This window comes from Monodelphis domestica, chromosome 1 (assembly GCF_027887165.1).
Source record: "Monodelphis domestica isolate mMonDom1 chromosome 1, mMonDom1.pri, whole genome shotgun sequence".
Taxonomy (NCBI): domain Eukaryota; kingdom Metazoa; phylum Chordata; class Mammalia; order Didelphimorphia; family Didelphidae; genus Monodelphis; species Monodelphis domestica.
In genome coordinates, this window is record NC_077227.1 from 700,430,285 (window position 1) to 700,456,963 (window position 26,679).

Below are 26,679 nucleotides of genomic sequence, written 5' to 3' on the forward strand. Positions count from 1 at the left end.
AAGAGAACTGGTGGAGAGACATTTAAAAAGCAAGCTTTTGGTCCCTTAGGAAGTTGAAAGATGACAGAAATAATAGTAAGACATGATAGGACATATTCCCCAAGCCTTAAGTAAAGAAAAGGAAGTTAATGAGTCTAGTGAGTGAAGGGGGAATCACCATAGTTGGATTTTTACGTAGGCTAGGACTGGGGTAAATCGTGTCCTGATTGACCCATAAGCAGGCAGTAAAATCTTCATCTATAACAGTTCAGAACTCATTTTAATTATGTTAAGCAGACCATTGAGAAAAATTCTCATAATGTATAGTGACACCTACTGCCAACATTAGAGTGTTTCTGAATTTTAGTTCAGAAGAGAGTTCTAGGTCAGTAAGAAATTTCTACGAGAAGTTCTCATTAGAAACATTCCCTGGAGAAAACTATTAATTACTTCAACTCATATCTGTTATCAAAAGAAAGTCTATTAAATTTTTCTATTGATATCTACTATAGTTCCTCAAGGAAAGGTTGTGTGGCCTCTAGGTTGGATATATGGTAGAGTATGGGTCTAAGATCCTGGAATTAGACTGCCTCTATCATGCTAGTAGGTAGGAACTAAAGTCCTTCTCTAATGTCTCATAATGGTGAAGAGATGGCTCTGGATTCTGGTAAGCAACATCAATGGAATATAAGTTCTGACTAGTTCTATTGACCCAGAGGGAAGCATCCTGGCAGAGGTCTGTGGACCAGCGACTCCACAGATCTGCTATCTGAGTATCAACCTCGCTGAATTTGAGGGCTTTATTTCTATAGTTCAATTTTATTAGGCAGTGCAACTAGGAAGTTTGTCTACTACGTGATTTCTTATTTTTGCCCATAACAACTCAAGTAACTCATGGAGTAGGTTCTGCTGAGGCTGGGGATCAGCAGACTGTTTCCTCCCTCCCTCCCTCCCTCCCTCCCTCCCTTCCTTCCTTCCTTCCTTCCTTCCTTCCTTCCTTCCTTCCTTCCTTCCTTCCTTCCTTCCTTCCTTCCTTCCTTCCTTCCTTCCTTCCTTCCTTCCTTCCTTCCTTCCTCCCTCCCTCCCTCCCTCCCTCCCTCCCTCCCTCCCTCCCTCCCTCCCTCCCTTCCTTCCTTCCTTCCTTCCTTCCTTCCTTCCTTCCTTCCTTCCTTCCTTCCTTCCTTCCTTCCTTCCTTCCTTCCTTCCTTCCTTCCTTCCTTCCTTCCTTCCTTCCTTCCTTCCTTCCTTCCTTCCTTCCTTCCTTCCCTCCCTCCTTCCTGGAATGTCTACACTTAAGAAATAATGACTCTTAAAGTTTTGACATACACATACACTAAATTTCTTCAGTTGTTAGTGTTCATTACTATAGCCAACTATAACCATATGGCATGGTTATAATATTTATAATGATGAGAAAAGGTAAATATTTTATAGTTTGATTTTTTTGAAATGATAGTAAAACATGATCAATTTTGATAATACTAATTTGAAATGAATGAAATGTCACCATCACCCAGGATCAAGTTTATCTTTTTTGCTATTTATGAGGAAAGTTGTTTGAGCAAATTCATAGGATTATTGTTTCAGAGCTAGAAGGGACCTCAGTGGACCTAATACTCTCATTTTACAGATGAGAAAATTGAGGCTTAAGGTTTTTAAGTGACTTCTCAAGGTCATGTAGTTAGTTAGAAATTGGATTTAAACTCACATCTTTTGACTGCAGAGCCAATACTTTTTCCTCTGTATCATTTGCCTCCCTATTGGTGTAAAAAATATTGTAGGAATTACATGCAATTTGGGTGGTGCCATCATCATTCAAACAATGAATGTCATAATTGAAATAAATTGTACCTCTTTCTTAAAGCAAGTCCAGAGGACTTCTACTTGACAGCATTTTGTTAGCAGAGCTGTTGTAAGGATCAAATGAGATAATATGTGAAGTGCTTCATAAATCTTAAAATATTATATAATGTTTATAAGCCTATAGTTACTGCTCTAAATCTCACCAGTTCTTCCTCAGTTCACAGTCCAAAGGGGAAGACAACATGCAAACAAAGTATATGTAGGATAAATAGGAAATAATCAACAGAGGGAATTAAGAGGGGGCAGCTAGGCAGCATGGCAGCATGGCAGCACAGTGGATTGAGTACCAGGCCTGAATTCAGGAGGATCTGGGTTCAAATCTGTCCTCAGACACTTCTTAGTTATGTAACTCTGGGCAAGTCACTTAACTCTAATTGCCTAATCCTTGCTACTCTTCTGTTTTAGAATCTATACTAGGACAGAAAATAAAGGGTTTATGAGAAAAAAGAGAGATTGAGAAAGTATAACCGACCACCACAGCCCCCCTTTCTGAAGGCCAGGTATGTTACTGTTACACCACTCCCCTAGAGTTCTCTGGTGTACTTAAGGGGAACTGAGAGGGCCAGACTCTCTGTAAATGGCTCCAGCCCCAACCAGGGCTGTTCCCTAAGTGTAGTAGGGGTCCCCCTGCACCCTAGTTCCATTTAGCTATATTGACTTGTAAAGGCAGAATCACAAGCACACACACTTACTCCCTCACTATATGAGAGGCATAATTCTGTTCCAATCTCAAACCACTTCAGTCTCTGGGGAGGGGAAGAGGATTAGGATCATAGTTTAGCTCATTTCCCATAAAGGATAGAGTCCCAGTTCTAGGTCCAAACCCCATCCACCAGTTCAAGCCCCAAACACCCTGACTTCTCAGGGATTCTATGCTAGTCTAGCTAACTGCATCATCCTTCCTGGAATCCTGATCTTTGGGGATCACTTCCAACACCTGGAACTAAGGATAAGCAACACAGAACAGCAACAAATACCCCCAGCTCATCTAGCAGAAGTAATAGCAAGGGAAGGCAAGTCCGTCTCCTCTTATCAGTTCAATTCATGCACTTGTCCTATGGGTGACATAGGATCTTCACCCTTTGAACACATCAGATAAGAGTTGTGGAAAAGACCACATAAAAAAAGAAATTGCCTCATTTAATCTTGTCAGTTTTAAAGACATAAGCATCTCTCAGATATCTCCTAGAAGTGTGACCTTGGGCAAGTCACTGAAATCCCATTGCCTAACCTTTACCACTCTTCTGCTCAGAACCAATACACAATATTGGTTTAAAATGGAAGGGAAAGGTTTAAACAGAGAGAGAGAGAGAGAGAGAGAGAGAGAGAGAGAGAGAGAGAGAGAGAGAGAGAGAGAGAGAGGGAGAGAGAGAGACAGACAGGGAGAGAGACAGAGAGACAGAGAGAGACAGAGAGACAGAGAGAGACAGAGACAGAGAGACAGAGAGAGACACACACACACACACACACACACACACACACACACACAGAGAGAGAGAGAGAGAGAGAGAGAGAGAGAGAGAGAGAGAGAGAGAGAGAGAGAGAGAGAGAGAGACAGGGAGAGAGAGAGAGACAGGGAGAGAGAGAGAGAGAGAGACAGAGAGAGAGAGAGACAGAGACAGAGAGACAGAGAGACAGAGAGACAGAGAGACAGAGAGACAGAGAGACAGAAAGAGACAGAGAGAGGCAGCTAATTCAAGGAAGCTTCTCCACTCATGTGCTCTATGGGACATGGCAGGCTCCATGTTAGGCAAACTGAAGATGCTTAAAAGTCCCCTGAAAGACATTCCTATGTTAGAGCTGAGTATACCAAGAGAAGCCTGGGTTACCCTTGTAGAAGTGGGATTTTAGACTAAACTTGAAGGAAGCCAGGGAATCCAGGGGGTGAAGATGAAGGAGAACATTCTACTAATGGAGACATGGTGAAATGGTGAAATTTCAAAGGTGAAAATACCTAGAGGCAGGAGATGGAGTGTCCTATTCAAGAAAGTGAGGCCAGAGTTACTGAATGAGAGCATATGCTGGAGAGGGTGTTGGTAGGGTGTATAAGGCATGAGGCTGGAAAGCTGGAATGGCAATGGGAAAGACCCAGTTTATGAATGTCTCAGTACACAAGCAGAGGGTTTTTTTATTTGATCCTATAGTTGATAGGGAGTCGCTGCAATTTATTGAGTGTGTGTATGTGAGTTTGTGTGTGTGTATGTGTGTGTGACATAATTAGACCTATGCTTTAGAGATATCCCTTTTACAGCTGAGTGGAGGATGGATTGTAGCAAGGAGAAACTTGTGGCTGGCAGACCAACCAGTAGGCAATTGAAATAATCTAGTTATAAGGTGAACAGTAGTATTGGCAGCAGTATTTGAAGAGAGAAGGGGACTTATGCAAAAGATAATAGATCAACAGGTCCTGACAACAGTTTGGATATGGCAAGTTAAGAGAGGGTGAAGAATCAATGATGACACTTATGTTGTATGCCTGGGTTGAGACGATTATGGTGGTCTTTATGGAATGAGGTCAATTTAAAAGAGGGCGGTGTTTGGATGCTGTAGTTTTTTTTTTTTTTAAACCCTTACCTTCCATCTTGGAATCAATACTGTGTATTGGTTCCAAGGCAGAAGAGCAGTAAGAGCTAGGCAATGGGGGTCAAGTGACTTGCCCAGAGTCACACAGCTAGAAAGTGTCTGAAGCCAGATTGGAACCTAGGACCTCCCTGTCTCTAGGCCTGGCTTTCAATCCACTGAGCTACCCAGCTGCCCCTGGATGTTGTAGTTTTTAAATGTGCTCTAGAACAGAGGAAGGAAACGAGAGTCCTGGTGGAGAGGTATGGAGGAAGTCTTCTAGGTCTTTTTCTAATAGTGCATTGGCACAGATTTGCTGATCTGACTGAATGGTTGTCAATCTCAGATACTGAGTAAAAAATCTGAGGAAATGAAAGAGAATAAACTTTCAGTGATGGGGTTGAGAATTGGTGGTGATATACATGCCTTTGATAGCAGAGGGCCAGTTAAATGCTATGTTAGGAAGACAGCTCCTGGGTGGGTGCCAAAAGGACTTTTTTAAGACAAACTTTACTTACTTGATGTTTTCTTTTGGCTCTCCACTTGCCCTTTAGAGTACCCCAGTAGCTTGACCTCACCATACTATCAATATATATTACAATTTCATGAATTCTGGCAAAATGATTATCATTTAACAAAAATCTTTCATTTGGGGATAATTAAAAGCAACCCTACTCTTACTACTAGTTTTTTTTTAAAATCCTTACTTTCCATCTTAGAATCAATACTGTGTATTGGTTCCTAGGCAGAAGAGTGGTAAGGGCTAGGCAATGGGGGTCAAGTGACTTGCCCAGGGTCACACAGCTAGGAAGTGTTTGAGGCCAGATTTGGACCTAGGACCTCCCATCTCTAGAACTGACTCTCAATCCACTGAGCTACCCAGCTGCCCCCTACTTCTTACTACTAATTTTGATGAGTTTTCTTGTATGTGTATGTGTGTGTGTGTTTAAAGATGACAAGCCAATAATGTAAATAGTTCATGAGGCTTAAATCATGCTGTAGTGATCTATGGAGTAACAAAAATCTTTGAGAACTACTCTTAGGTGATCAGTGATTTATTTCTTACTAAGTCCACCAAAGTCTTTAGGTGTAGATCTATGGGAAGACCAGAGCAATGGAAATATACATTACTAATCTATTGTCCAGGGGACACAGTTTTGATTACAAGGTGGAAGATAGGGGTTTTATTTAAAAAAAAATCTATTGTCCAGCTCTCCTCCTTCCCAATCCCACCAGTAGCACCAACCACAATGTAGTCCATGTCCACATAGGCAGAAGAGACAATTCCTTCTCTTATTCCTTCAAGCATTGCCACAGGTTAGCTGATTTGTGATTGGCATTATTCTCCTCCCTCCTCTCCCCTACTCCTTCTTCCTTTCCCTTCCCTCCCATTCCTCCCCTCCCCTAACCCTCCCTCCCCTCTCCTCTCGTCTCGTCTCCTCTCCTCTCCTCTCCTCTCGTCTCGTCTCCTCTCCTCTCCTCTCCTCTCCTCTCCTCTCCTCTCCTCTCCTCTCCTCTCCTCTCCTCTCCTCTCCTCTCTCCTCTCTCCTCTCTCCTCTTTCCTCTCCCCTCTCCTCTCCTCTCAACTAATGTTTCTTTTCCTTCCCTCCTCTTCCCTTTCTTTTCTTTTTCTCACCTTTCTTCTGTGGGTCCACAATAATCCTGTGACTCCCACAGGCATAAAGTAGCATATTTAAAAATTCCATGAATAGCTGTACTTTATACTTTAGGGTTATTATCTGATTTGAACCTTTCAACAACCCTGTGAAGCAGGTGCAATTAATCTTATTATCATATTTTCTAGATAAGGAATGAAGGCTCAGATAAATTGAGTGGTTTGCCTGGTCATAGCTAGTAGATGTAGAAGGAAGATTACACACATACTCCTCTGTCTCCTTCACCTCAAAATCCAGTGCTTGCTTTCTTTCTTTCTTTCTTTCTTTCTTTCTTTCTTTCTTTCTTTCTTTCTTTCTTTCTTTCTTTCTTTCTTTCTTTCTTTCTTTCTTTCTTTCTTTCTTTCTTTCTTTCTTTCTTTCTTTCTTTCTTTCTTTCTTTCTTTCTTTCTTTCTTTCTTTCTTTCTTTCTTTCTTTCTCTCTCTCTCTCTCTCTCTCTCTCTCTCTCTCTCTCTCTCTCTCTCTCTCTCTCTCTCTCTCTCTCTCTTTCTTTCTTTCTTTCTTTCTTTCTTTCTTTCTTTCTTTCTTTCTTTCTTTCTTTCTTTCTTTCTTTCTTTCTTTCTTTCTTTCTTTCCTGTGTATTGCTTCTGAGGCAGAAGAGTGGTAAGGACTAGGCAATGGAGGTTAAGTGACTTGCCTAGGATCACACAGCTAGTAAGTGGTTGAATTTGGGACTTTCCATTTCTAGGGCTGGAGAGTCTTGGAAAAATCAATTAATTCTGAGCCTCAGTTTATTCCTCTATAAAATAAGGAGGTAGGGCTAAAAGAGATCTAAGTCCCAAAGGTTCCTAAAGCAAATGCCTAGTTGAAAAATGAGTACAGATTCCAAAGCCACTCAAAAGGAACTGGAGGGAGAGATGGGTGGGACCAAAGGAGAAAGATAACAGTTCACATTTACACATGCTTTACATATGGCAAAGCTTTCCCTAAAATTTTTTCCTTACAACAGCCTTATAAGCTATGTTCTTTATACTGGTATTAATCTCCCCATTTTGATAAGGAAACTGAAGTTTAGATTGACGTTACTTGCAGAAATATGTCCTAGTCCTACTGAGGTCACCTGACTCCAAGGCTAATCCTCTTATCATCACATCCTACTGCTTTCAGATATATTATCTTTGGATGCAGAAAAGAATAGCTTTTGATCCCGTGATTCCTTTTTTGGATCTCGAGGTGATAAGAAGTCAAAGGATTAGCAATATAGTATAAAATTATGTCACTCCCATTTGATCTCAGAAATATTTTCCATGAATGAATCTCTCAAGAGCATAAAATAGAAAAGCCCCATGAAGTCAGCCTGTTTACTTCATGGTCAAGTCATTCCCTGAGCTTGGTCAAGAGATAAGGTGGTGTGATCACTTACCTCAGACAATCTTTCAGGTTAGGGAGATTTTCCTCTGGTTGGCTCTTTTTGATCTTTGGTTAAAGAGGAAAATAAATATTCTAAATTTCCTTGGTCAAGCCTGGCACGAAATCTGGTTAATGAATACCTGTGGTCTCATTGGTTGGGATGCTCCCTCAGCCCTATGAAGCTAGTCAGTCCTTTGAGGGTCACTTTCTATCTATCTATCTATCTATCTATCTATCTATCTATCTATCTATCTATCTATCTATCTATCTATCTACTTATCTATCCATCCATCCCATTATTTATATGCCCATTCATCTATCTATCTACATACATAATATATATACACATCTGTATACTCTCAAATTAATATATATTTATATTATATGTATTATAATTATATATATTATTTATGTCTATAATATTTATAGACATAACACACATACATATATACACACATATACAACATACACATGTAGTAGGATTTAGATCTGAGAGTGCCAGTACATTTTACAGGGGGTGGGGAGGGCTCAAATCCAGAGAAAGTAATTTACCTGAGGTCACACAGGTGTTGGGGGAGGAAGGCAATAGAGTTTCTTTTAAACTGATGTTTTCAGGTATTATTTATGTTTTGCAAACGTATTTGCCTGTCTCCTTTAGTGCTTTGAATGGGGGGCTTTTCTCTGGACAGGTTGAATTTCTTTGGGGCTCAGAGATCACAATCTCCCTCATTTTACAGAGGGGAAGCCTGGGGAGCCTGAGAGAACTTTTTCGAGGTCACATAAGTACATCATTGCTCAGATTATTTAAAAATCAAGATTGTCTAGTTAAACATGTAGTACCCAGTGGGCGCCTTCTCTCTCCACCCCCCCCCCCCCCTCCATCAGAGGAGCTTTAAAGGGTTTTTCTAAGGCTTTTAAAGGACTCATGGGGACAGAGGTGGAAGAGGGTTTACTAGTTGCCCCTCTCAGTCCTCTTACCTCTAAATCTTTTAGGATCTGTTCTCACTTTTTAACTCTATGAGTAGAGCTTTTACCCAAGGGCTCTTAGGGACTCAGAGATCATTTAGTCTTAATTTTACAGAGGAGGAAACTGAGGCTTAGAGAGGGAAACTTATTTTTCCCCCCAAGTTTCCTCAAATAGTGGGGGTTGTTCGGCTTAAAAAACATCAAGCAAACCTTTTAGTTGATTGAACAAATTATATTTTTTATTTATAAATAAGTAACCCTCCTCTCCTACTGCCCGCTCCCTCTTTCTGGGCACACTTAAACAAAGCAGTCCCTCAGAAAGGCCCCGGTGGCGGCTGATTTCCAGCCGCTGGACTAAGGAGGGTTCGACCACGGGGGTGGTTCGGATAAAGGCTCAGGTTTTATTTCCACCCCTTCTCCCTCCCCGGCCCGGGTCAGTTTAGAGTGTCAAGATTCCGACCTGCGGGAAATTCCTGCCTCCGCCTCCGCTCAGGCCCAGGGAACTCGAGTCACCGGGCAGAAGCATCCCACCCGGCAAAGCCACCTCAGCAGTTTGCGACTCACACCGCCCCCGACTCATCCGAGCCTGCAGAGCTGGTCCTGGGTTGCAGCCCCTCTGTCCTCAGGCGGCTCGGGCCCCAGCAGTCCTAACTGGGAAACTGGGAGCTCCCAGTAGGAGGGGGGCGCCCCCGCAGCCACCTCCACGGTCACAGTTACAGACTTGGCCGCCTTCTGGACGGACCAATTTCTCGGAAAAGCTGAGCTTAGAAGAAGGGTCTCCGCATGGCGGGCACCTATTGGTTCAGTCCTCCCCTTCCTTTGCTAGGTATTGGCCCGAGGCGCTGTCAGTCCGATCGGGGGGCGGGATGATCCGGACACTCCCCGAGCTCATATACAGCCCCGCCCGGCGCTACTGTCACCCTCAGGGCCCCTGGACCTGCCCAATTGCTCGCTAGCTCCTGAGAACTGCAGGAGGGGAAAGCTGTTCCAGGCTAGGACCGTTTCCTGTGGACTGCTGACTAACAGGTAGGGACTCTCCCCTCCTCCGTGCTTCTGAGGCTCTCCGAGGAAAAGAATCGACAATGGGTCCTTATCCAGCACAACTCAGTCTAGTGTCCCTCAATATAATGGGCAGCATTAATGCCTATATACCTACCTCTGTATGTCCAGTGGCATTAAATTTGGAAACAGAGGATCTGGGTACCAATCTCAGCTGTTGCTGAGGCAAATTATTCCTCATGTATAAAATGAGATTGATCTTACAGCCCACCCCACTCTCTATGTTCTTTCTAGTTTTATTGCCCTGTTAGCACATGATCTGAAGCTTCTCCAAGAGAGGCCAAATGTCCAGAAAGAGGAAGGGTAGAGTCCTACTGTCCTTTGGCTTGGTTAGATGTAGAAAAAAAAATGGCATTCTGTTCCAGATGTCACACTTTAGGAAGGGCATTGATAGGTTGGGACCCTCCAGAGGAGGGCAACTGTAAGATGGTGATGGCTCTCTGTATCATGATCTGGTATGATGGTAAGTGAGGTCTGGAAGAAGAAATTAGTAATCTTTAGCCTGAAGAGAGGACTTGGGAGGGGTGAACATAATAGTTTCTTCCTTTATTTAAAGGACTTTCTGAGAAAGAGGGTTTAGATTTATTTTGCTTGGTGGGGATCAAGTGGGAACAAAAAGGAACAAAGATTGGAAAATGGCAGAGAGGATAATTTAGGCTTCCTATAAGGGGAAAAAAACCAGGTTCCTAACAATAAGCACATCTATTTATGAGTGGAATGGGCTGCCTTGAGTACTGGGTACTTGCTCACATAGACATCTTCAAACTAAGGCTGGATGACCACCTGTTGGGACATTGTAGTGGGGGTTCTCATTCAGGTAGGGATTAGACTAGGAGATCTTTGAGGTCTCTTTCTGCTGTGAGATTCTGTGAATCTATGTTTTGAACTCTTTGCCAGATCAGATATTCTTTATTTTAAGGCTTTTATTTTATTGGCTCTGACATTGTGTTCTGTGTCCCTTCTAAGTTCTACCATTCTCTGGGTATATAAATCATTTGATGTCTTGGAAACTCATTTTCCTCCTCTTCAAAATGAAGAGGTTTGACTAAATCTTTCTGGTTCATTCTAATTCGAAGTCCTATGATGGAAATATCTATCAGGACCTATATACTGCATTTCTTAATTCTTCATTCTATCTCTGTAATGATCATTTAACTCAAAGATTTGGAACTACTTTAATTGTTGATTCACATGGAGGGTAAACTCCTTGAAGGCAACAACTGATCTAAAATGTATATCTTTCTTAGTGCTTCTGAGGTTTTGCAAGTGCAAATTTTGAAGTTTGCCCATTTTTTCAGCCTCCTTTGTAAGCATTCTTTAGAACCTAACTCTGGGAAGTTTGTTCTTTGGGTTTTTTTGCTTGTGCAACTATTTAAAAAAAATTAGTGCTTCAACTTCCCTTTTGGAAGTGGGATTTGAACTCTGCTCAGAGCAGCATAGTAGGGGAACTAGTCTTAATGTTTTCTGTCTTTTCAAACTTATAGAGCCATACAAAACAGGGAAATAAATTGCTTTTCTTTCTTTTCTACTTCTTGGCCTCTCCTTTCATCAAGTCACAGACCATATAAGCTAAAAGGGATAAAAGAAGGCATTCAATCCAACCCTTTCACTTTGCAGATGAGGAAACTGAGGACTCCACCCCCCCCCCCCCAGGTCAAATTACTTACTCAAACTCACAGAGCAAGTTAAATGTGATATAGAGATCTGAACTCTGGTTTCCTGATTCTGTTCAGGGCTTAGCCTTCTATTACTATATACCTTTTGAATGTCATTCTTCTGTTCTTAAGATGGCTCTGTTATATCTCCATGCTCTTCCCTGTTAAAAACTTCCCTTAGCTGTGGGTAGAGGCTTCTGATAAAAAAAAAAAAAAATTCATGGAAGTAGTGTTGATATCATACGACTGGTTTAATGTATCATACTGGGGAGGTGCAAACTTTCCCAGTGTCAGTCATCAGTGGGCTGGCCCTTGGGAAAAAGACTTTAATTTATTACATCATTAATTTTGGGGACTTGGAGTGACTTCTGGCCTTTCATGCATCCATACTGTACTGATAAGATGAGGTCTTATTCAGGGATGCCTTAGACCTGGTCAGAAAGCCTTGATTCAAAAACACATTCTGGGACGCAGCTAGGTGCTTCAGTGGATAGAGAGCCAGGCTCAGAGATGGGAGGTCTTAGGTTCCAATTTGACCTTAGACACTGTGACTGTGACCCTGGGCAAGGCACTCAACCCCCATTGCCTAGCCCTTACCACTCTTCTGCCTTGGAATCAATATGTAGTATTGATTCTAAGACAGAAGGTAAGAGTTTTTTAAAAATGGCATCCTGAGCATCACCTGTGTTCTTGAGAAGACTCACTTGAAGCTGGTAATGTGGTATGGGTGGGAGCAGAATCAAAATGCTTTTTAAAAACGAGGCAGGTAAGGCAACTGTGGTTGTGCAACTGAAACAACTATTTAGAAAAATAATGCTTTAACTTCCCTTTTGGAAGTGGGATTTGAATTCTGCTCAGAGCAGCATAGTAGAAATGACTTTCTAGCTTGGAATAAAGAATCCCATCTGTCACATTAATGCAATTTATAGCTGATCTTAGACTGACCTGCTGAACCGACCCCATGCAACAAGTATGCTCCCCAAGAGCCTGTGATTTAGGAAAACTGCTACCCACAAGGAAATCACCAAACCTCACTTGTCGTTGGCACTCTTGCCCATGGCTAACATGTGGTGATTTGTGAGGGAGATAAAAATGAAATACTATGCTGATCTCTTCCCTCCTTCAAGTGTGACAAACTACAAGAAGGAAAGTAAATCGTGTCCTTGATCCCTATCTGTCTTTTAAGGGGAAATGGTTGCCCTGCTTTAGAGATAGAGGGACGGGAGAAAAAAGACTTAGAGAAATGATCACTAGATCTCCCCCCATGTCTGCTTTTAAAGCTCAGTTTTGTCTATACACTTCCTCCTTTTCCCACCACCTCCTCCGGCCTTAAATCTCACTGAAGTGATTTTCATTGCCTACATGAGCCTCTGTTCACATCCTCCAATTCCTTAACACAGTGTGGAGCTGATCTGAAATTTCAAAAGCTGTGTGTGTGAAGTTCAGATTTTGGCTGGTCCCACTCAATGGGAGGCGTGTCGAGTTACCTATTTATTATGACTCTGTTGACTGATGAGCCATCTAGTTAAACTCAGAGAGCCCTCTAATCCCAAAGCGGGCCATCATGGGATGATTTTTTTCCCCTCAGAGCAACTCAGGAAAGTTATCCACTAATATGTGAAGGGACTGTGCTTTTCTAGTGGAAGGGGCACTGCCATTGTTGAAATCGTGCATCTTCTGAGATACATAAATAATTATTCTTTGATGGAGTTTTAGGAGGCCAAGGGTTTATGAGTGGACTCTTTCTCTCATGTCAGAATTTAGAATTGGAAGGGATCTTAGAAGAATAAGATCTAGACCAACAAAGATGAAGAAATTGAGGTCAAGAGAGGGCAAATGACTTGCCCAAGGTCTTGTAACTAGGAAATGGAAGAGCTAGGTTCTTGGAGAGCAGGAATAGCAATCTTGTTACTACACAATATTTTCCTTCAGTTAATATGCTTCCCTTTCTTTCATCCAATATTCAACACAACATTTAAGGTTATTAATGAAGATGAACATACCTAACTGTCCCAGGTAAGCTCTTTCCCCCACTTCTCCCTACTGCTCCATCTGGACCTTGAATAGACGTTCATTATTAGGATGTGACTAGTAGCAGACTTCAGGTAGAAGAATGAATGTTAAGTCCAAAGAAGGGCCCATGAATATAGACTATTTTGAACAGCATGCAAGTGGATTTTTTCTATTAATTCAGTGAGAATTTGGGAAGTCTCTGATTCATATTTAGAGATACTAAATATGTTTCCAGTTTTCCAAAAGAGTTTTCAAAGAAGTCAACTTTTATCATGGATAGAGAGGAACACAAGATCATGGGGAAAATAGAAGAAAATTTCTTACTCCAGGTTGCCACTTACTACTCTCTCTCTCTCTCTCTCTCTCTCTCTCTCTCTCTCTCTCTCTCTCTCTCTCTCTCTCTCTCTCTCACACACACACACACACATGCATGCATATATATGACTGTGTTGTGTGGGAATCATAGGATATTATATATATGTATAAATATTTATATAACTGTGTTGGATAACAATCATATTTTAGAGATCATCTGATTCATTTTATAGATGAGAAATCATGACTCGTTAAATGATTTGCATTGATTTAGCACAGAATCTACTATAGAATAGATGTTTGATAAATGTTTATTCCTTTGCCCCTTCCCTTTTACCTTGGTTTAAGGTCATGAAGGTAGTTAAGTAGTAGAATCAGGTTTTGAATTCAGGTTTTCTTCTTAATTTGGGGCAATCAGGTGGCATCAGTGGATAAAGTGTTAGTTCTGGAGTCAAGAAGACCTGAGTTCAATTGGTCTCTGAGACACTAGCTCTGTGACTTTAGATAAGTCAGTTAATCCTATTGGTCTCAATTTCCTCCTCTGTAAAATGAAATGGAGAAGGAAATGGCAAACCACTCCAGTATCTTTGTCAAGAAAACTCCAAATGGGGTTGTGAAGAGTTGAAATCGACTTAACAATTTCTTTTCAATTTAGATCTTTTTCTAATATGTTGTGCTTTCCAATCTCCCTATTATTCAGTCACCTGAATTACAATATAGGTTGCTATGTCTAGGCATCAGATCTTTTTTTTTTTCCTTTTTAAAATTGTAAATGCAATGATATTGAATACCCTGCAAAGATTCATATTTCTCAATCTGATCTTAGGTCCTTTGATTTATGTATTGTGCCCCCTCCTCCCCACCACAATGTAGCAATAGTTTCCTTTGCCGGGGTCACTGTTCCTGATCATTGTTGCGGTTCAGTTTTTTCAGTTGTGTCTGACTCTTCATGACCCTATTCGGGGTTTTCTTGGTAAAGATACTGGAGTGGTTTGCCATTTCCTTTTCCAGCTCATTTGACTGATGAGGAAACTGAGGCAAACAGGATAAAGTGAATTGCCCAGGGTCATATAGCTAGAAAGTATCTGAGGCTAGATTTCAACTCAGGAAGATGGGTCATCCTGATCCCAAGTCCAGCATTAACCACTGTACCACCTAGCTGTGTCAAATCACTTGTAATCGTAGCTTGATTTAATAAGATATTTCAAATATTCAATAACAGAGCATTGTACTTTTCTAGGTGGTAAAATAGTGAGTTTATTCAAATCTTTTAAATAGAAAGTTTGTCCATTTGACTCCCTTTCATTTTATGTTACTTATTAGTCCTTGAGCTCTGAGCTCAATGGTTACAATGATTTTTGCTTGCCCTTGTCTCCAGCTCTTAGCACAGTGTCTGAAACACAGTAAATGCTTGCTGCCTGTTGGCTGACTGGCAACACTATAACCATTATGATATGACTTGAGTCTTGGCTGTTTTTTCCCAGGGAGGTGTGCTTGATGGTCTGTGGGTATGGCTTGGTCCCCTTTGATTTGGCACAGGGATTTTTTCTGAAATAAAAATAGAAATGTCTTATCAGTTCAAGAATGCTGGAGGCCCAAGAAGAGGAGGGTGGGGGGAGAAGCCGAAGCTGTATCTAAGCTTTTCTGGTAGAATAGGAGGCAGCAATAGAGAAAAGTATACATGCAGTCCAAAGGGTACCAGATACGGTAAGCACAATATGCTCTCAGACACACCTCTCCTGTCTAGAGCATGGATTTGCAAATTCAATAGAGTTGTTTTGATCCCAGATCTGGGGAGGCTTTACTACCTGACAGATTTGTAGAGATGCAGATTATTTCTAGGTAGGACTTGGCAGATATGAAACACATTATCTTGAAATTAAGGAAGAGGAAGTTAGTTGTAAACACATGACCCTGTTTCTGAATTGTTCCTGCCAATGCATTGGGTTAGTGTTGGCATAAAGGTAAATTTATGGGTGCTCCAGGTAGAATTCTCATCCTGCTAGTTAATAACAACAATAACATCATAGAATTTTATCTCAGGAAGTGCTGGGAGAAGCTTCCAATTTGGAATATGAAGATTTGCAACTGGAACCCATACCTTAACAAATATGTGAATTTGGGCAACTCACCTTACTACTTGAGGCTTTTTTTTCCCTCCATAAAATGGAGGTCGTGAGGATAAAATGAAGACCCAGTGTTATTCATGTGAGACATTGTGATCTTAAACCAGGATTATAATTGTTTCCATTTCTTTGGGTAGTAGGGCTTCCAAAGAGCATCCCTCTCAACAAGATTCCTTTTACAGATGAGGAGAGGGAGGGCCCAAGAGAGGAAATGCCTTGCTCTCTAGTGTTGGAACTAAGATTTGAACCCAGTTTGCCTCTGACTAAATCCAGACCTCATCCTTTTGGACCACACTCCAATGAAAACGATGATAAATGTTTGTATCTTGCTTCTTCCTTTTATTGGTTTGGTGTAGGGTAGAGGATAGTAGACTGGGAGTCAGGAAAACTGGGTTTGAAGTTGGGTCCCACCAGCTGTTTGGATAACTTTAGGCAGGTGATCTTTTTCAGCTTCAGCATCATAAAATTTTGACTGGGATGGGATGCAGTGGGGGATGTAATAACTAGTTTAGGGGATCTTAATCCTTTTTTGTGTGTTTTGTCTCTTCTTGGCATTCTGGGGGATCTCTTCTCAGAATATTTTAAAATGCATTAGCTAAAATACACAGGACTACAAAAGAAACCAATTATACAGAAAAACACTCACAAAAATATTTTTCCTGTGCAGGATCACAAACTCTCTGAAATCCATTTAAGAACTCCTAGTATTCCGACCTTCTAAATTTCCTTGCTGAAAACCTTACAGAAAGAAGGTCCAAAGTGCTATGTGAATATAACATGCTAATGACTTTAGATGTTTATATTAGTAAAAGGAGGAAGCAAGTACCTCCCTCCCTCCCCCCCTCCCCCATGGTCTGTTCACTTTTTTCTGTGATCTGTCTCTCCCTCCATTAGAGTCCTCTAAATACCAGCAATTTTTAATGTTAATGAAATCCTTCTTTCCTCTAGGGGCCCTTTACTTTTTTTCATATACTAAAATGAGTTGTTATATTCTGGTCGCTTTTTTATTTTTTAATTCAAATATCCCCCCCCCCAATGCATATAATACCAATTTTCAACATACTTTTCCCAAAATGATAAGATCCAAATTGACTTCATCCCTGCCTTCCCTCGCCCCCTCGGAGATGATAAGTAAATTTCTCTGGGCAAAACACTCTTCCATATTGGTCATTGTTGTAAGAGAATATTCCTATAACCCAACCCCCCCATAAATACACTTATGTGAAAAATAATATGCTTTGATATGCAGCTTATAGGAGTCCTTTCATTATTGTATACATTGTGTTTTGATCTTCTAGCCTAGCTCCCTGCCATGATACTGTCTCATCAGTGATAAAGCCACTGATTGTTTCTTGACTGGTTGAGTTGGGTGACTCTTTGGTCAAGCCTGATTTGAAAGTCTATAGTTGGGACAGCTAAGCTGCTCAGTGGATAGAGAGTCAGGCCTGGAGATAGGAGGTCCTGGGTTCAAATGTGGTCTCAAATACTTCCTATCTGTGTGACTCTGGGAAAGTCTCTTATTCCCCATTGCCTAGCCCTTCCTGCTCTTCTGCCTTGGAATGGGTTCTAAGAGAGAAGCTAAGGGATTAAAAAAAAAAGGAAAAAATCTAGAGTTACAAGGCAAAATGTGCTGAAGAATGTAATTCTGTTCTAAGACTGCAATGATCGTCTAGTGTATAAACCAGATGTGAACTTTCCTGAACAATATTACTTCACAGTTCCATAATGCTTTTAAGTTTATCGAATGTCTTTCACGCGATCCCACTATTATTGTTGTTTAGTGGATAAGAAAATTGAGTTTCTGAGAAGTGAAATGAGTTATTCAAAGTCACATAGTAGGTAATCATCAAGTCTATAAGTTTGGTGTTATTTCCATTCTCTGACACTGATTCCTGCCATCAGGAAAGGATCACAGTGGGTGACATTTAGAAACAGAGCTGGAAAAGAATTGAAAACTCTCAAGTAACTTCATTTTCCTAGTATGGTGCTTTGGAGTCAGAGAGAGAGAGAGAATCAGATAGTCATTCATTCAGTCAATCATCACTCATTCTCGTGGGTAGAGCATTTCCCTCTTGGGGAGAGAATGAGTTGAAGTCATTCTCTGCACTTTGGAGGTCTAATCTGGTAGAGGAAAAAAGATGCCAAGACATAAAATTGCCATATGGGATATAAAATGAGGGCACCAGAAAGGCACTAAATAAGTCTCTTCTGTAGTTCAAGGGGGAAGATCACAGCTGGCCAGGAGAAACAGGGAATGGTTCAATGGAATGCTAGTTAGTAGCAGAAATGAGACTTGACATCTTCCCTCCTTTCTCCCCCACACGCTCCATTGCTCTGCAAATTCACAAAGCAACATTGTTGGAAAAGCTAAAGCTTTTGGATACATTGGACAAAAACGGTTTGTGCAGAAATTTGACTAGAAACTCTTTGTCTGCTCACCTAATGTAAGATGTCTCCACAATCTAGCTGGGTCCCCAAGCTAGAAAATTGAACCTTTCCCTGAGAATATGACGGTGTTGATTTATGGTGTTAACTTCTAGAGAGGATTGAATTGTGTTGTATGTTGTGCTTTGTAACTACTGATCATTGCCCATCAGGATGTCAGGTAGAGATTGTATTTTATTTCACAGAACACAAATGTGATCTTTTAGGTAGGCATCTGGCCAATTATCTAGGGGATTTCCAGCTGTTGTTCTTGTAAGTGATGCCTGTAAGATAATAAAGCATGATTGTCATTCATATAATTCTTAGGAAAATAGACATGTTCTGGCATGATGCTTAGGTTCCAAAGACTGTCCTTACAAGAGATAGATCAGAGGAGCCAGAGAGAGTTATTCCCATTTCTTCTGCGGCTGGTCTGTAGACCAATTGCTTAGAAAATGGTGCTAAAGAGGTTAATAAGTTTGATCACTAAACAGGCCATTTGGTTTTGTTCTGTTCTTGTATCACGGCTATGCTCTCTAGTCCTGGCCAGCCATTTTCCAAATGAATATGATTGGTATATCAGGACACAGAAGTGAGAGACATTTTTGAATTATAATCGGCTTATTTATTTGGTCAACATTTATTAAACCATTTGTTACAGTCATTTTTACTATGCAGAAACAACTGTGCCAGACACTGGGAATATGAAGACAAAAATGCAATAATTCCTGTCCTCAAGGAACTTACATTCTTGTGGGGGAGGGCAGGGGAGATATTAATTGCATGAACACAATAAAGTAAATAAATGTAAAGTAAATGAAGCAATTTCAAGAAAGAGAGAAAACTAACAATAAGGTAGGATGGAGTAGGATGGACCCACTGAGTTGATTGGATCCAAAGACATCCCTTGCTTTAAAATTACCCTTGCCAGGGTTGTGTTTTTCATAACATAGCTAGTATGTTATATCTAAATTCCACTGTAAGATGATGTAACCTTACAGGAATGACCAAGGAGCCCCCTCTTTGTCACTCCCACATACAATTTATATTGTGCAAAGAGCACCAGACTTGGAAGTCAGGAAGGACCTAGGCTCAAAGATAGTGGAATGATTGCTTGATTAACTCTGCTGCTCTTTACTACCTGTGTGATCTTGGGTAACCCATTTCACTCCTCTGAGGTCAGATGAGATGATCTCCAAGGTCCTTTGCTGCTCTGAATCCTTTTTATCCCATAAATCATGACTTAGTGGCTTTGTGTATCAAGGCAAATCATGTCATCTCTCTGAGCCTCAGTTGTTCAGGTATAAAATAGGAATATTAATACACTACCTACCTAGCAGGGTTGCTGTTAGGAAAGCACTTTGTGAATATCATACCATTATATAAATATGAATTAGTGACTGTTGTTATTTTTCAAGTGGAATTGACTCCCCTTGTAATGTTTCAACTAATATGTTGTTTTTCAAAGCCAATTAAAGATGTTAAGTATGTCATTATTCAAAAAATATTAAAAATTAAAAAAAATTTCCCATGGTTACATAATTCATGTTCCTTCCCTCCCCTCATCCTTCCCCTCTCCAGGAGTGGACAAGCAATTCCAATGGGTTATACACACACACACACACACACACACACATAATCACTTGAACCCATTTCCATATTATTCATTTTTGTAAAAGAGTAATCCTTTAAAACCCAAACCCCAAATCACATACCCATATAAACAAGTGATAAATCACATGTTTTCTTCTGAATTTCTACTCCCACAGTTCTTTCTCTAGCTGTGGATAGCATTTTTTCTCATAAGTCCCACAGAATTGCTCTGGATCATTGCATTGCTATTAGTACCAGAGTCATTTACTTTTGATCATACCACAATGTCACAATTTCTGTGTATAAAATACAGACTTTGTTGTTCATGAGTTGTTTTTCAGTCATGCCATACTCTTCATAGGGCTTTCTTGGCAAAGACACTAGAGTAGTTTGATATTTCCTTCTCTAGCCCATTTTATAGATGAGAAATCTAAGGCAAACAGGTTCAAGGGACACAGAGCTAGTAAGTGTCTGGGGTCATATTTGAACTCAGGTCTGTAAACCTTAAAACTGAAAAAAAGCCTAAAAATAATTTTTTTCCTTAAAAATTCAAGAGAACATCCTTACAGTTGGATGTTTGGCTTCATGTCATCTATAATATAGGCATTTAAAAATGAGATTTCTTGTTATTGAAGCATTTGCTATCATAGAGATGGCAACCGTCTTCCTCCTCTAGTGACTTGTTCTTTGACGAAGGGAGCTTATATGCTTCTAGTCCCCATTTTCTGATATGGCATTTCTGGATTGTTAGATGGAATAGATGGGAGGGGAGACTGATGGAACAACACTTGACCTTTGATTTCTTTCCTTCAGGATGTGTGACAGAAATAGTGGCAGGCGACTCCGGCAATGGCTGATTGAACAGATTGACAGTAATATGTATCCTGGGCTCATCTGGGAAAATGAGGAGAAAAGCATGTTTCGGATCCCTTGGAAACATGCTGGCAAGCAAGATTATAATCAGGAGGTTGATGCTTCCATTTTCAAGGTATGGCGAGATGTTTCTTTCCTAAGAAGTCTTCCTGAACTGTGATTACTTCTCAATTTAGTGGGCAGGTTAAAATCTTTAATGATTAACTTTCTGCAAATCCTTGATTTTTAAGTTGCTTTAAACAGAATCCAGAAACTCAGAAATAATATTTTCTCCCATGTACTTCACATTTCCTAGTGTGTCTGTGGCATATATTTTGAGACCAAGGATCTAACATTTCATGTCTCTCTACAAGTGCACATTGAGATCCATTCTTGTTTTTCCCTCTCAGGTGATGCTTTTTTGTATATATCCCCAAAATCTTCATAGAGAACCCATCCGACATGCTAGAAGTCTTCCTTTGGCTCTTTTCATATTTCATACATCCATTTGCTATCCTTTGCTCCTGTTCTGTGAACAATTTGCTTCTTTCCCAGTTACTCATGCCCTTGAAGTTAGGTTAACAAAAACAACAATAACAAAAAACCACCGAGAAATATTTCTTGATTCCTAACCTAAAATCCTATACTATACATTGGAATTATTTCAGTGCTAGCTAAAAATGCCAGTCAAATTCTAAACTTTTGGTTTCTTCACTGAGTCATTCCTTCAACAGACATACATTAAAGCACCTACTAAGTGTAAGAAAAGCAATGTGACTCAATAATAATTTCACTAGCATTTAGAAAGAGCTTATGTAAGGCGCTTTGTAAACATTACTCATTTAAACCTCACAACAACCCTGGGAGTAAGGTGCGATTTTTGTCACTATTTGACAACTAAGGAAACTGATAAAGATGGTGGTCAAGTGACTTGCCACACATCACAAAGCTAGAAAATGTCCAAGACTGGATTGGAGCTCAAGTTTTCCTGACTTGAGACCCATATTGTAGCTACTGAGCCATCTATCTGCCTGGCTTAGTGTTAGATGATTGATGTCAGAGCAGGGTCTCTAATCTGGTTTCTGACAGATATTGGATGGATGACCCTCGGCTAGTCATTTAATCTCTCGGTGCTCCAGATAACTTATTAACTTGTGGAGTAGCCATGAGTCTGCATTGGCAGAAGGAATTTACTCACCCAGGAGATTCCTACATAAATAAAAATCATTTCTTGGGGGAGAAAAGGACAATATTGGTCTTGTATTAGGTTCAGTCTCAGATACCAAAGATGAATGAGACATGGGTCCTTGTACTTAACGGAACCTATTATTCAAAGTTCTTGAAATAGATTGCATTCTCTGATTCATAAGATCTTGAGATTTAAGTTGTTGGTTAAGATTTCTTTTTTAAAAAATCAATAATGTCCATCCATATTTATTTAGTGCTTTAGCATTCATTAGATGATTTTCTTACATGACATTATATTTATTTCACAACTACTCCAGGAAATAGTTACTACAAATATTCCCATTCTATAGACAAAGACATTGAGTCTCATGGAGGTTAAGTCATATTCTTAAGGCTTCATGAGCTTTAAAAACAATAGTTCTGAAACTTGAATCCAGTTCATCTGACAGCAAGTGCCATCCTCTGTTACACTGAATAATGATTAATAGAAACATGTAGGGTGGATCTGTGTGCTTTTACTACTTTGTCAGCATAATAAAATTGAAAATCACTTTAAATGTTTATTATAGTATTTTATATAGCATTTATATCCCTTTTATATAATATGTAAAGGTTTCTAAATTGCTACTCTCATTGCTAGCCTGGGAGGCAAGGAGTGTGAGTATTTCTGTCCCCATTGACTCTACCTCTACCTATGTAGGTAGGAAGGGACAGAGTCAGATTAGGAAGCCAGGACCTCTGACTCTGTTGTGCTCCCCCCAGCCACATCATTCCTTTGGTAACTTAGACTCCCATGGGCTCCATGATTTCCCTGGTCTCTGCCATTGCCATCCTGTGATCCATACCACATTCCCTGACGACTGCATTGCAGATTAAGAGATATGTTGGAGGGTTCCTTGAACCACAGGACAAAGGAACAAGACTAATACTATAACATAACCTCTTGAAGCCAGATGGGGAAAATGGGGCACAGAGAATTTAAATGACTTGTGTTCAGAGCACATGCCAAATGGAAGTGAAGTGGGTAAAGAATCCAGGCAGTTCTCCTAATTCTCACGTTTCTACGTACATTGTCGCCACATCAGATTCCTCCAATACAAGGGATCTTAGCCTCTTTTGTGTGTCCTAGACCTTTTTTGGCAGCAGACTGGTGTGAAAGTAATTTTGATACCCCTCCTCTATTTAATCAGCATTTCTCCAGTTTGTGTTGATTTTAAGGGATCAGTGATCCAGGCTTTTTAAAAAATCCTTACCTTCTATCTTAGAATCAATACATACTACTCTTCTTGAAAAACTGTACCTGCCCAATTTTACTCTGTCAATCACAAATGTTATTGTATTATTTCATTGTAAATCTAAATGGAAAAGGTAATGTTTAGTTGTAGTTATTTGCTTAGTGTAGCAATATAGCTTTCCAGAACTGTAAAATATAAATAGTCTGATTATGTAAAAAAAATCAGACTTTTACTTTATTTATGTATATAGTTCACTTTTTTGTTATTTAAATCCTATCCATGTCCATGTGTTAGGTCTGTTTTGAACTTCAGCTAAATGGTTGTTAAGATGAAAACAAATCCATTAATTTGGAAAAAAAAATACATAGTATCGATTCTAAGGCAGAAGAACAGTGAGGGCTAAGCAATGGGGGTTAAGTGACTTGCTCAAGGTCACCTAACTGGGAAGTGTCTGAGGTCAAATTTGAACCCAGGACCTCCCATCTCTAAGTTGACTCCCAATCCATTGAGCCACTCAGCTGCCCCCTTGATATTAGAATAAAAAAAGTTAAGGTTGATAGATGATAGACATATTGTATATTATATATGTAATGGTGGTTATTACATTACTATAGATTATAATACAGAAGACAAAATCATTTAAATGATATGGCATATTATGGATTATAAAGCAGTAGCCATTTCCCTGTTCTCAATGGTGGCACTGATTGTTCTCTTTTGTATGGTGGTTGGGATTTCTGCCAGTTGAATCATGATGTAGTTCTTTACTGGGCTGAGCTGAGATCTAACAACCAAGTTAAATGATGCCAATCAAAACCCCAGCTGATCAAGAATCACTGGTTTTAGAGCTGGAAAGGGTATTTAGAAAGCCATTTAACAGATGGACAAACTAAAGTCCAGAGAGTGGATGAACATATTTAAACAGGAGTCTTTTAGACAAGCTGAGATTTGAACCTGGGTCTTCTCTTCCATGTTGCTCCTGACATGCTAGCTAAGAATGACATTCATGACCTCAGCATTTCTCGCTTTCCCACCATCATATACTTGGCTCCACAGAGACAAAACCTCTGGTAGTCCAGTATAGAGATCTCCTAAGATAAATGTTAATAAATGTGATAAATAATATGATATAAAAATAGAAAAATAACATGTTAATATTATAATATAATGTCAATGTTATAATAAAATAAATGCTAATAATGACTGAGCCCTACTAGATTGCAATCTCCATGAATGCATCCTATTTATGCTTTTGAACTCTCCTATTGCTGAGCATTTGTAGATGTTGAATGAATGAATGAATGTCTTGAATGAATTTAGAAAAGTATATTTCACATATTATTTCACTGAACTCTCAGGGTTCTAGGGTTGTTTTCCCTTTGTTTCTGAAGAGGTCCAATGACATCATGGAATGATGTCCCCTTGGAGCTTGGTTAGACCTTCAGGATAACCCTCTGATGGAGGGAGTTTAAGTATTATTGTTTTAGTTTTACAGCTGATCATACTGAGGACCAGAGAGGAGAGAGATCATTGCTGTCTTTTAGCTCCAAATTCTATATTCCCTCATCCACATAGGCTTTAGTTTTTCCATCTGTAAAATGAGGAGATTGAACTAGGTGATCTTGAAATTCCCTTCCCCCCCTAAATGTGTAGACATCATTATGGTCCTACAGTTGGAAGACCTGGTTTCTACTGTCTCCTCTAATTTGTACTACCTTAGACCAGTTCATGAAACTCCCTAAGCCTTGGTTTCCCTATCGTTTATTTTATAATGAGGTATTTGGACTAGATGGCCCCTGAGATCTTTTCCAGCTCTAAGTCTATGATCTGATCTTACCCTATCATTTTACAGATGGGGAAACTGAGGCCCAGAGAGGGAAAGTAACTTCATAGAGCTACAGTGAATAGAACTCTGGATTCAGAGTCAGGAAGATCTGAGTTCCGATGTAGTCTCACATACTAGTTGTGTGATCCTGGACTAGCCTATCTGCCTCAGTTTCAACATCTGTAAAATAGGGATAAAAGGAAGTTTTACCTCCCAGGGTTATTGTGAGGATAAAAATTGCCTCATTTTACAGATGGGAAAACTAAAGCCTATGGAGATGAAGGAATATAGAATTTGGAGCCAAAATTCTTTGGAAACCTTTGAGTGCTGTGTAAATGCTATTAGTTGTTTTTATTATTGGTTAGTGATAGACTCAGTAGTTGAATTCAAGTTCCCTGATGTTACATCTGTTGCTTTTCCCACTAAACAGTGGTGCCTTCAAAGCCAGAACTCAGAGGGTAATCAGAGGAGAGAATGCTGGCCTTTAACATTAAATTTCCTTTTTGTATCTGTTTATTAAATGATGCCAGCACTACTGAGAACACAGTTGTATGTCAGAAGGGAAACTAGTACAGAGGGTAATTGAGAAACAGTTCTGGCCTGTCCCAGACTCCATGGACTGCCTAGCTATGTGACCATGCTAGGACAGGTGACTTTGCTTCTCTAGTTCTGTTTTCAACTCAGAAAAGCGAGGGGATGGGACTTAGAGGGTCTCAAGAGTTCCTCCTGGCACCAGGATCACTTTTTTAAACCCTTACCTTCCATCTTAGAATCAATGCAGTGTCTTGGTTCTAAATAGAAAGCAGGAAGGGCCAGGCAATGGAGGTCAAGTGACTTGCCCAGGGTTACACAGCTAGGAAGTGCCTGAGGTCATATTTGAACCCATGACTTCCCTTTCCCAGACCTGACTCTCAATCCACTGAGTCACCTAGCTGCCTCCATCTAGGATCACTTTTAGAAATGGTGGCCGTACTGTCAAATTCTCTAGATGAAAAGTAAAAAAATCTAGACAAACATGGAGGTTTGGTTTCCACAAAGTGATGAGAAGCGTAGTAAAGGGCAAAGATCTTGAGTCGTGGACATGGACCAGCAGCCAGTTGGCTCTGTCCTCCAAACAAAAAGGAACTCTTTTCTCACAGGCTTGCCTTCTGTCTGTTTATGTTGTGATTATGAAGGCATAGAAAATGTCAAGTAAACTGCTTAAAACAAAATCCCCCTGTTCACACTTCAGCTGCCTTTTGTCTCTACTGTGGGATATTTTTTGGTTCATGGCCATCCTAATCTGGAGATTGGGGGAGGTAAAAAAATAGAGGCTTCCCAAAAGCAAGAGAAGAGAGGAAAAAATTCATTGTTTTTTTAAAAATAGAGCCTGGGGGTGGTGGTGTGGAAAGCTGTAAGTGCAAAACACCTTTTGGTTAAAAATAGTAGGGATCAGATGACTAAAATTAAAGTTATTTGCATAAAGCCCCTTACAATGCTAAATTGTAGAGAGGGTCTGATTTTTTTAAAAATTGAAAAAGGTTAAAAAAAACTCTCATGAACCCCAGTAACTTCCTCTTTCTACTCCTTAAGCTCAAGGGAATTAGGCCTTTTAGTAGAGGGAGAGTCTTTATTTCTAAAAAATAAAACCAAAAAACCAAAAAACCCTTACCCTCTTTCCTAACAGCAACTCTATAATAGAAGGTAAAGAGTTAGGAAAGGGGGGTCAAGTGACTTGCCCAGGGTCACACAGTGAGGAAGTATCTGAGGACAGATTTGAACCCAGGACTTCAAGGCTGTGGTGTTAATGACTCTTTCAGCCTTTCTGACTGTTAAATGAAGCCAGTTTTGATGTACAGTAGTGAGAAGTTCATGGGTTTTAGATGAGAGGATCTTAAAAAGTTCCACCTTGGATGCTTTCTTGCCTGGGTGACTTTGGACAAGGTATCATGGAAGTAGTGGATAAAAGAGCTAGATTTGGAGTCAGAAAGACCTTAGTTTAAATTCTGCTTCAGATACTTATT

The 26,679-nt window shown here is 40.1% G+C and overlaps 1 protein-coding gene across 1 annotated transcript in view; it reads left to right on the top strand.

Annotated features, from left to right (window-relative positions):
- Positions 1-9,280: 9,280 nt before the first annotated feature.
- The window catches only part of IRF8 (interferon regulatory factor 8), a 40,083-nt gene continuing 22,684 nt past the window's right edge, over positions 9,281-26,679 (top strand). Inside the window, exons 1-2 of the mRNA XM_001365740.3 lie at positions 9,281-9,417; positions 20,390-20,564. Of these exons, the coding sequence (XP_001365777.1) occupies positions 20,391-20,564 (174 nt within the window). The 5' untranslated portion in view covers positions 9,281-9,417; position 20,390. The remainder of the gene's footprint in view (positions 9,418-20,389; positions 20,565-26,679) is intronic.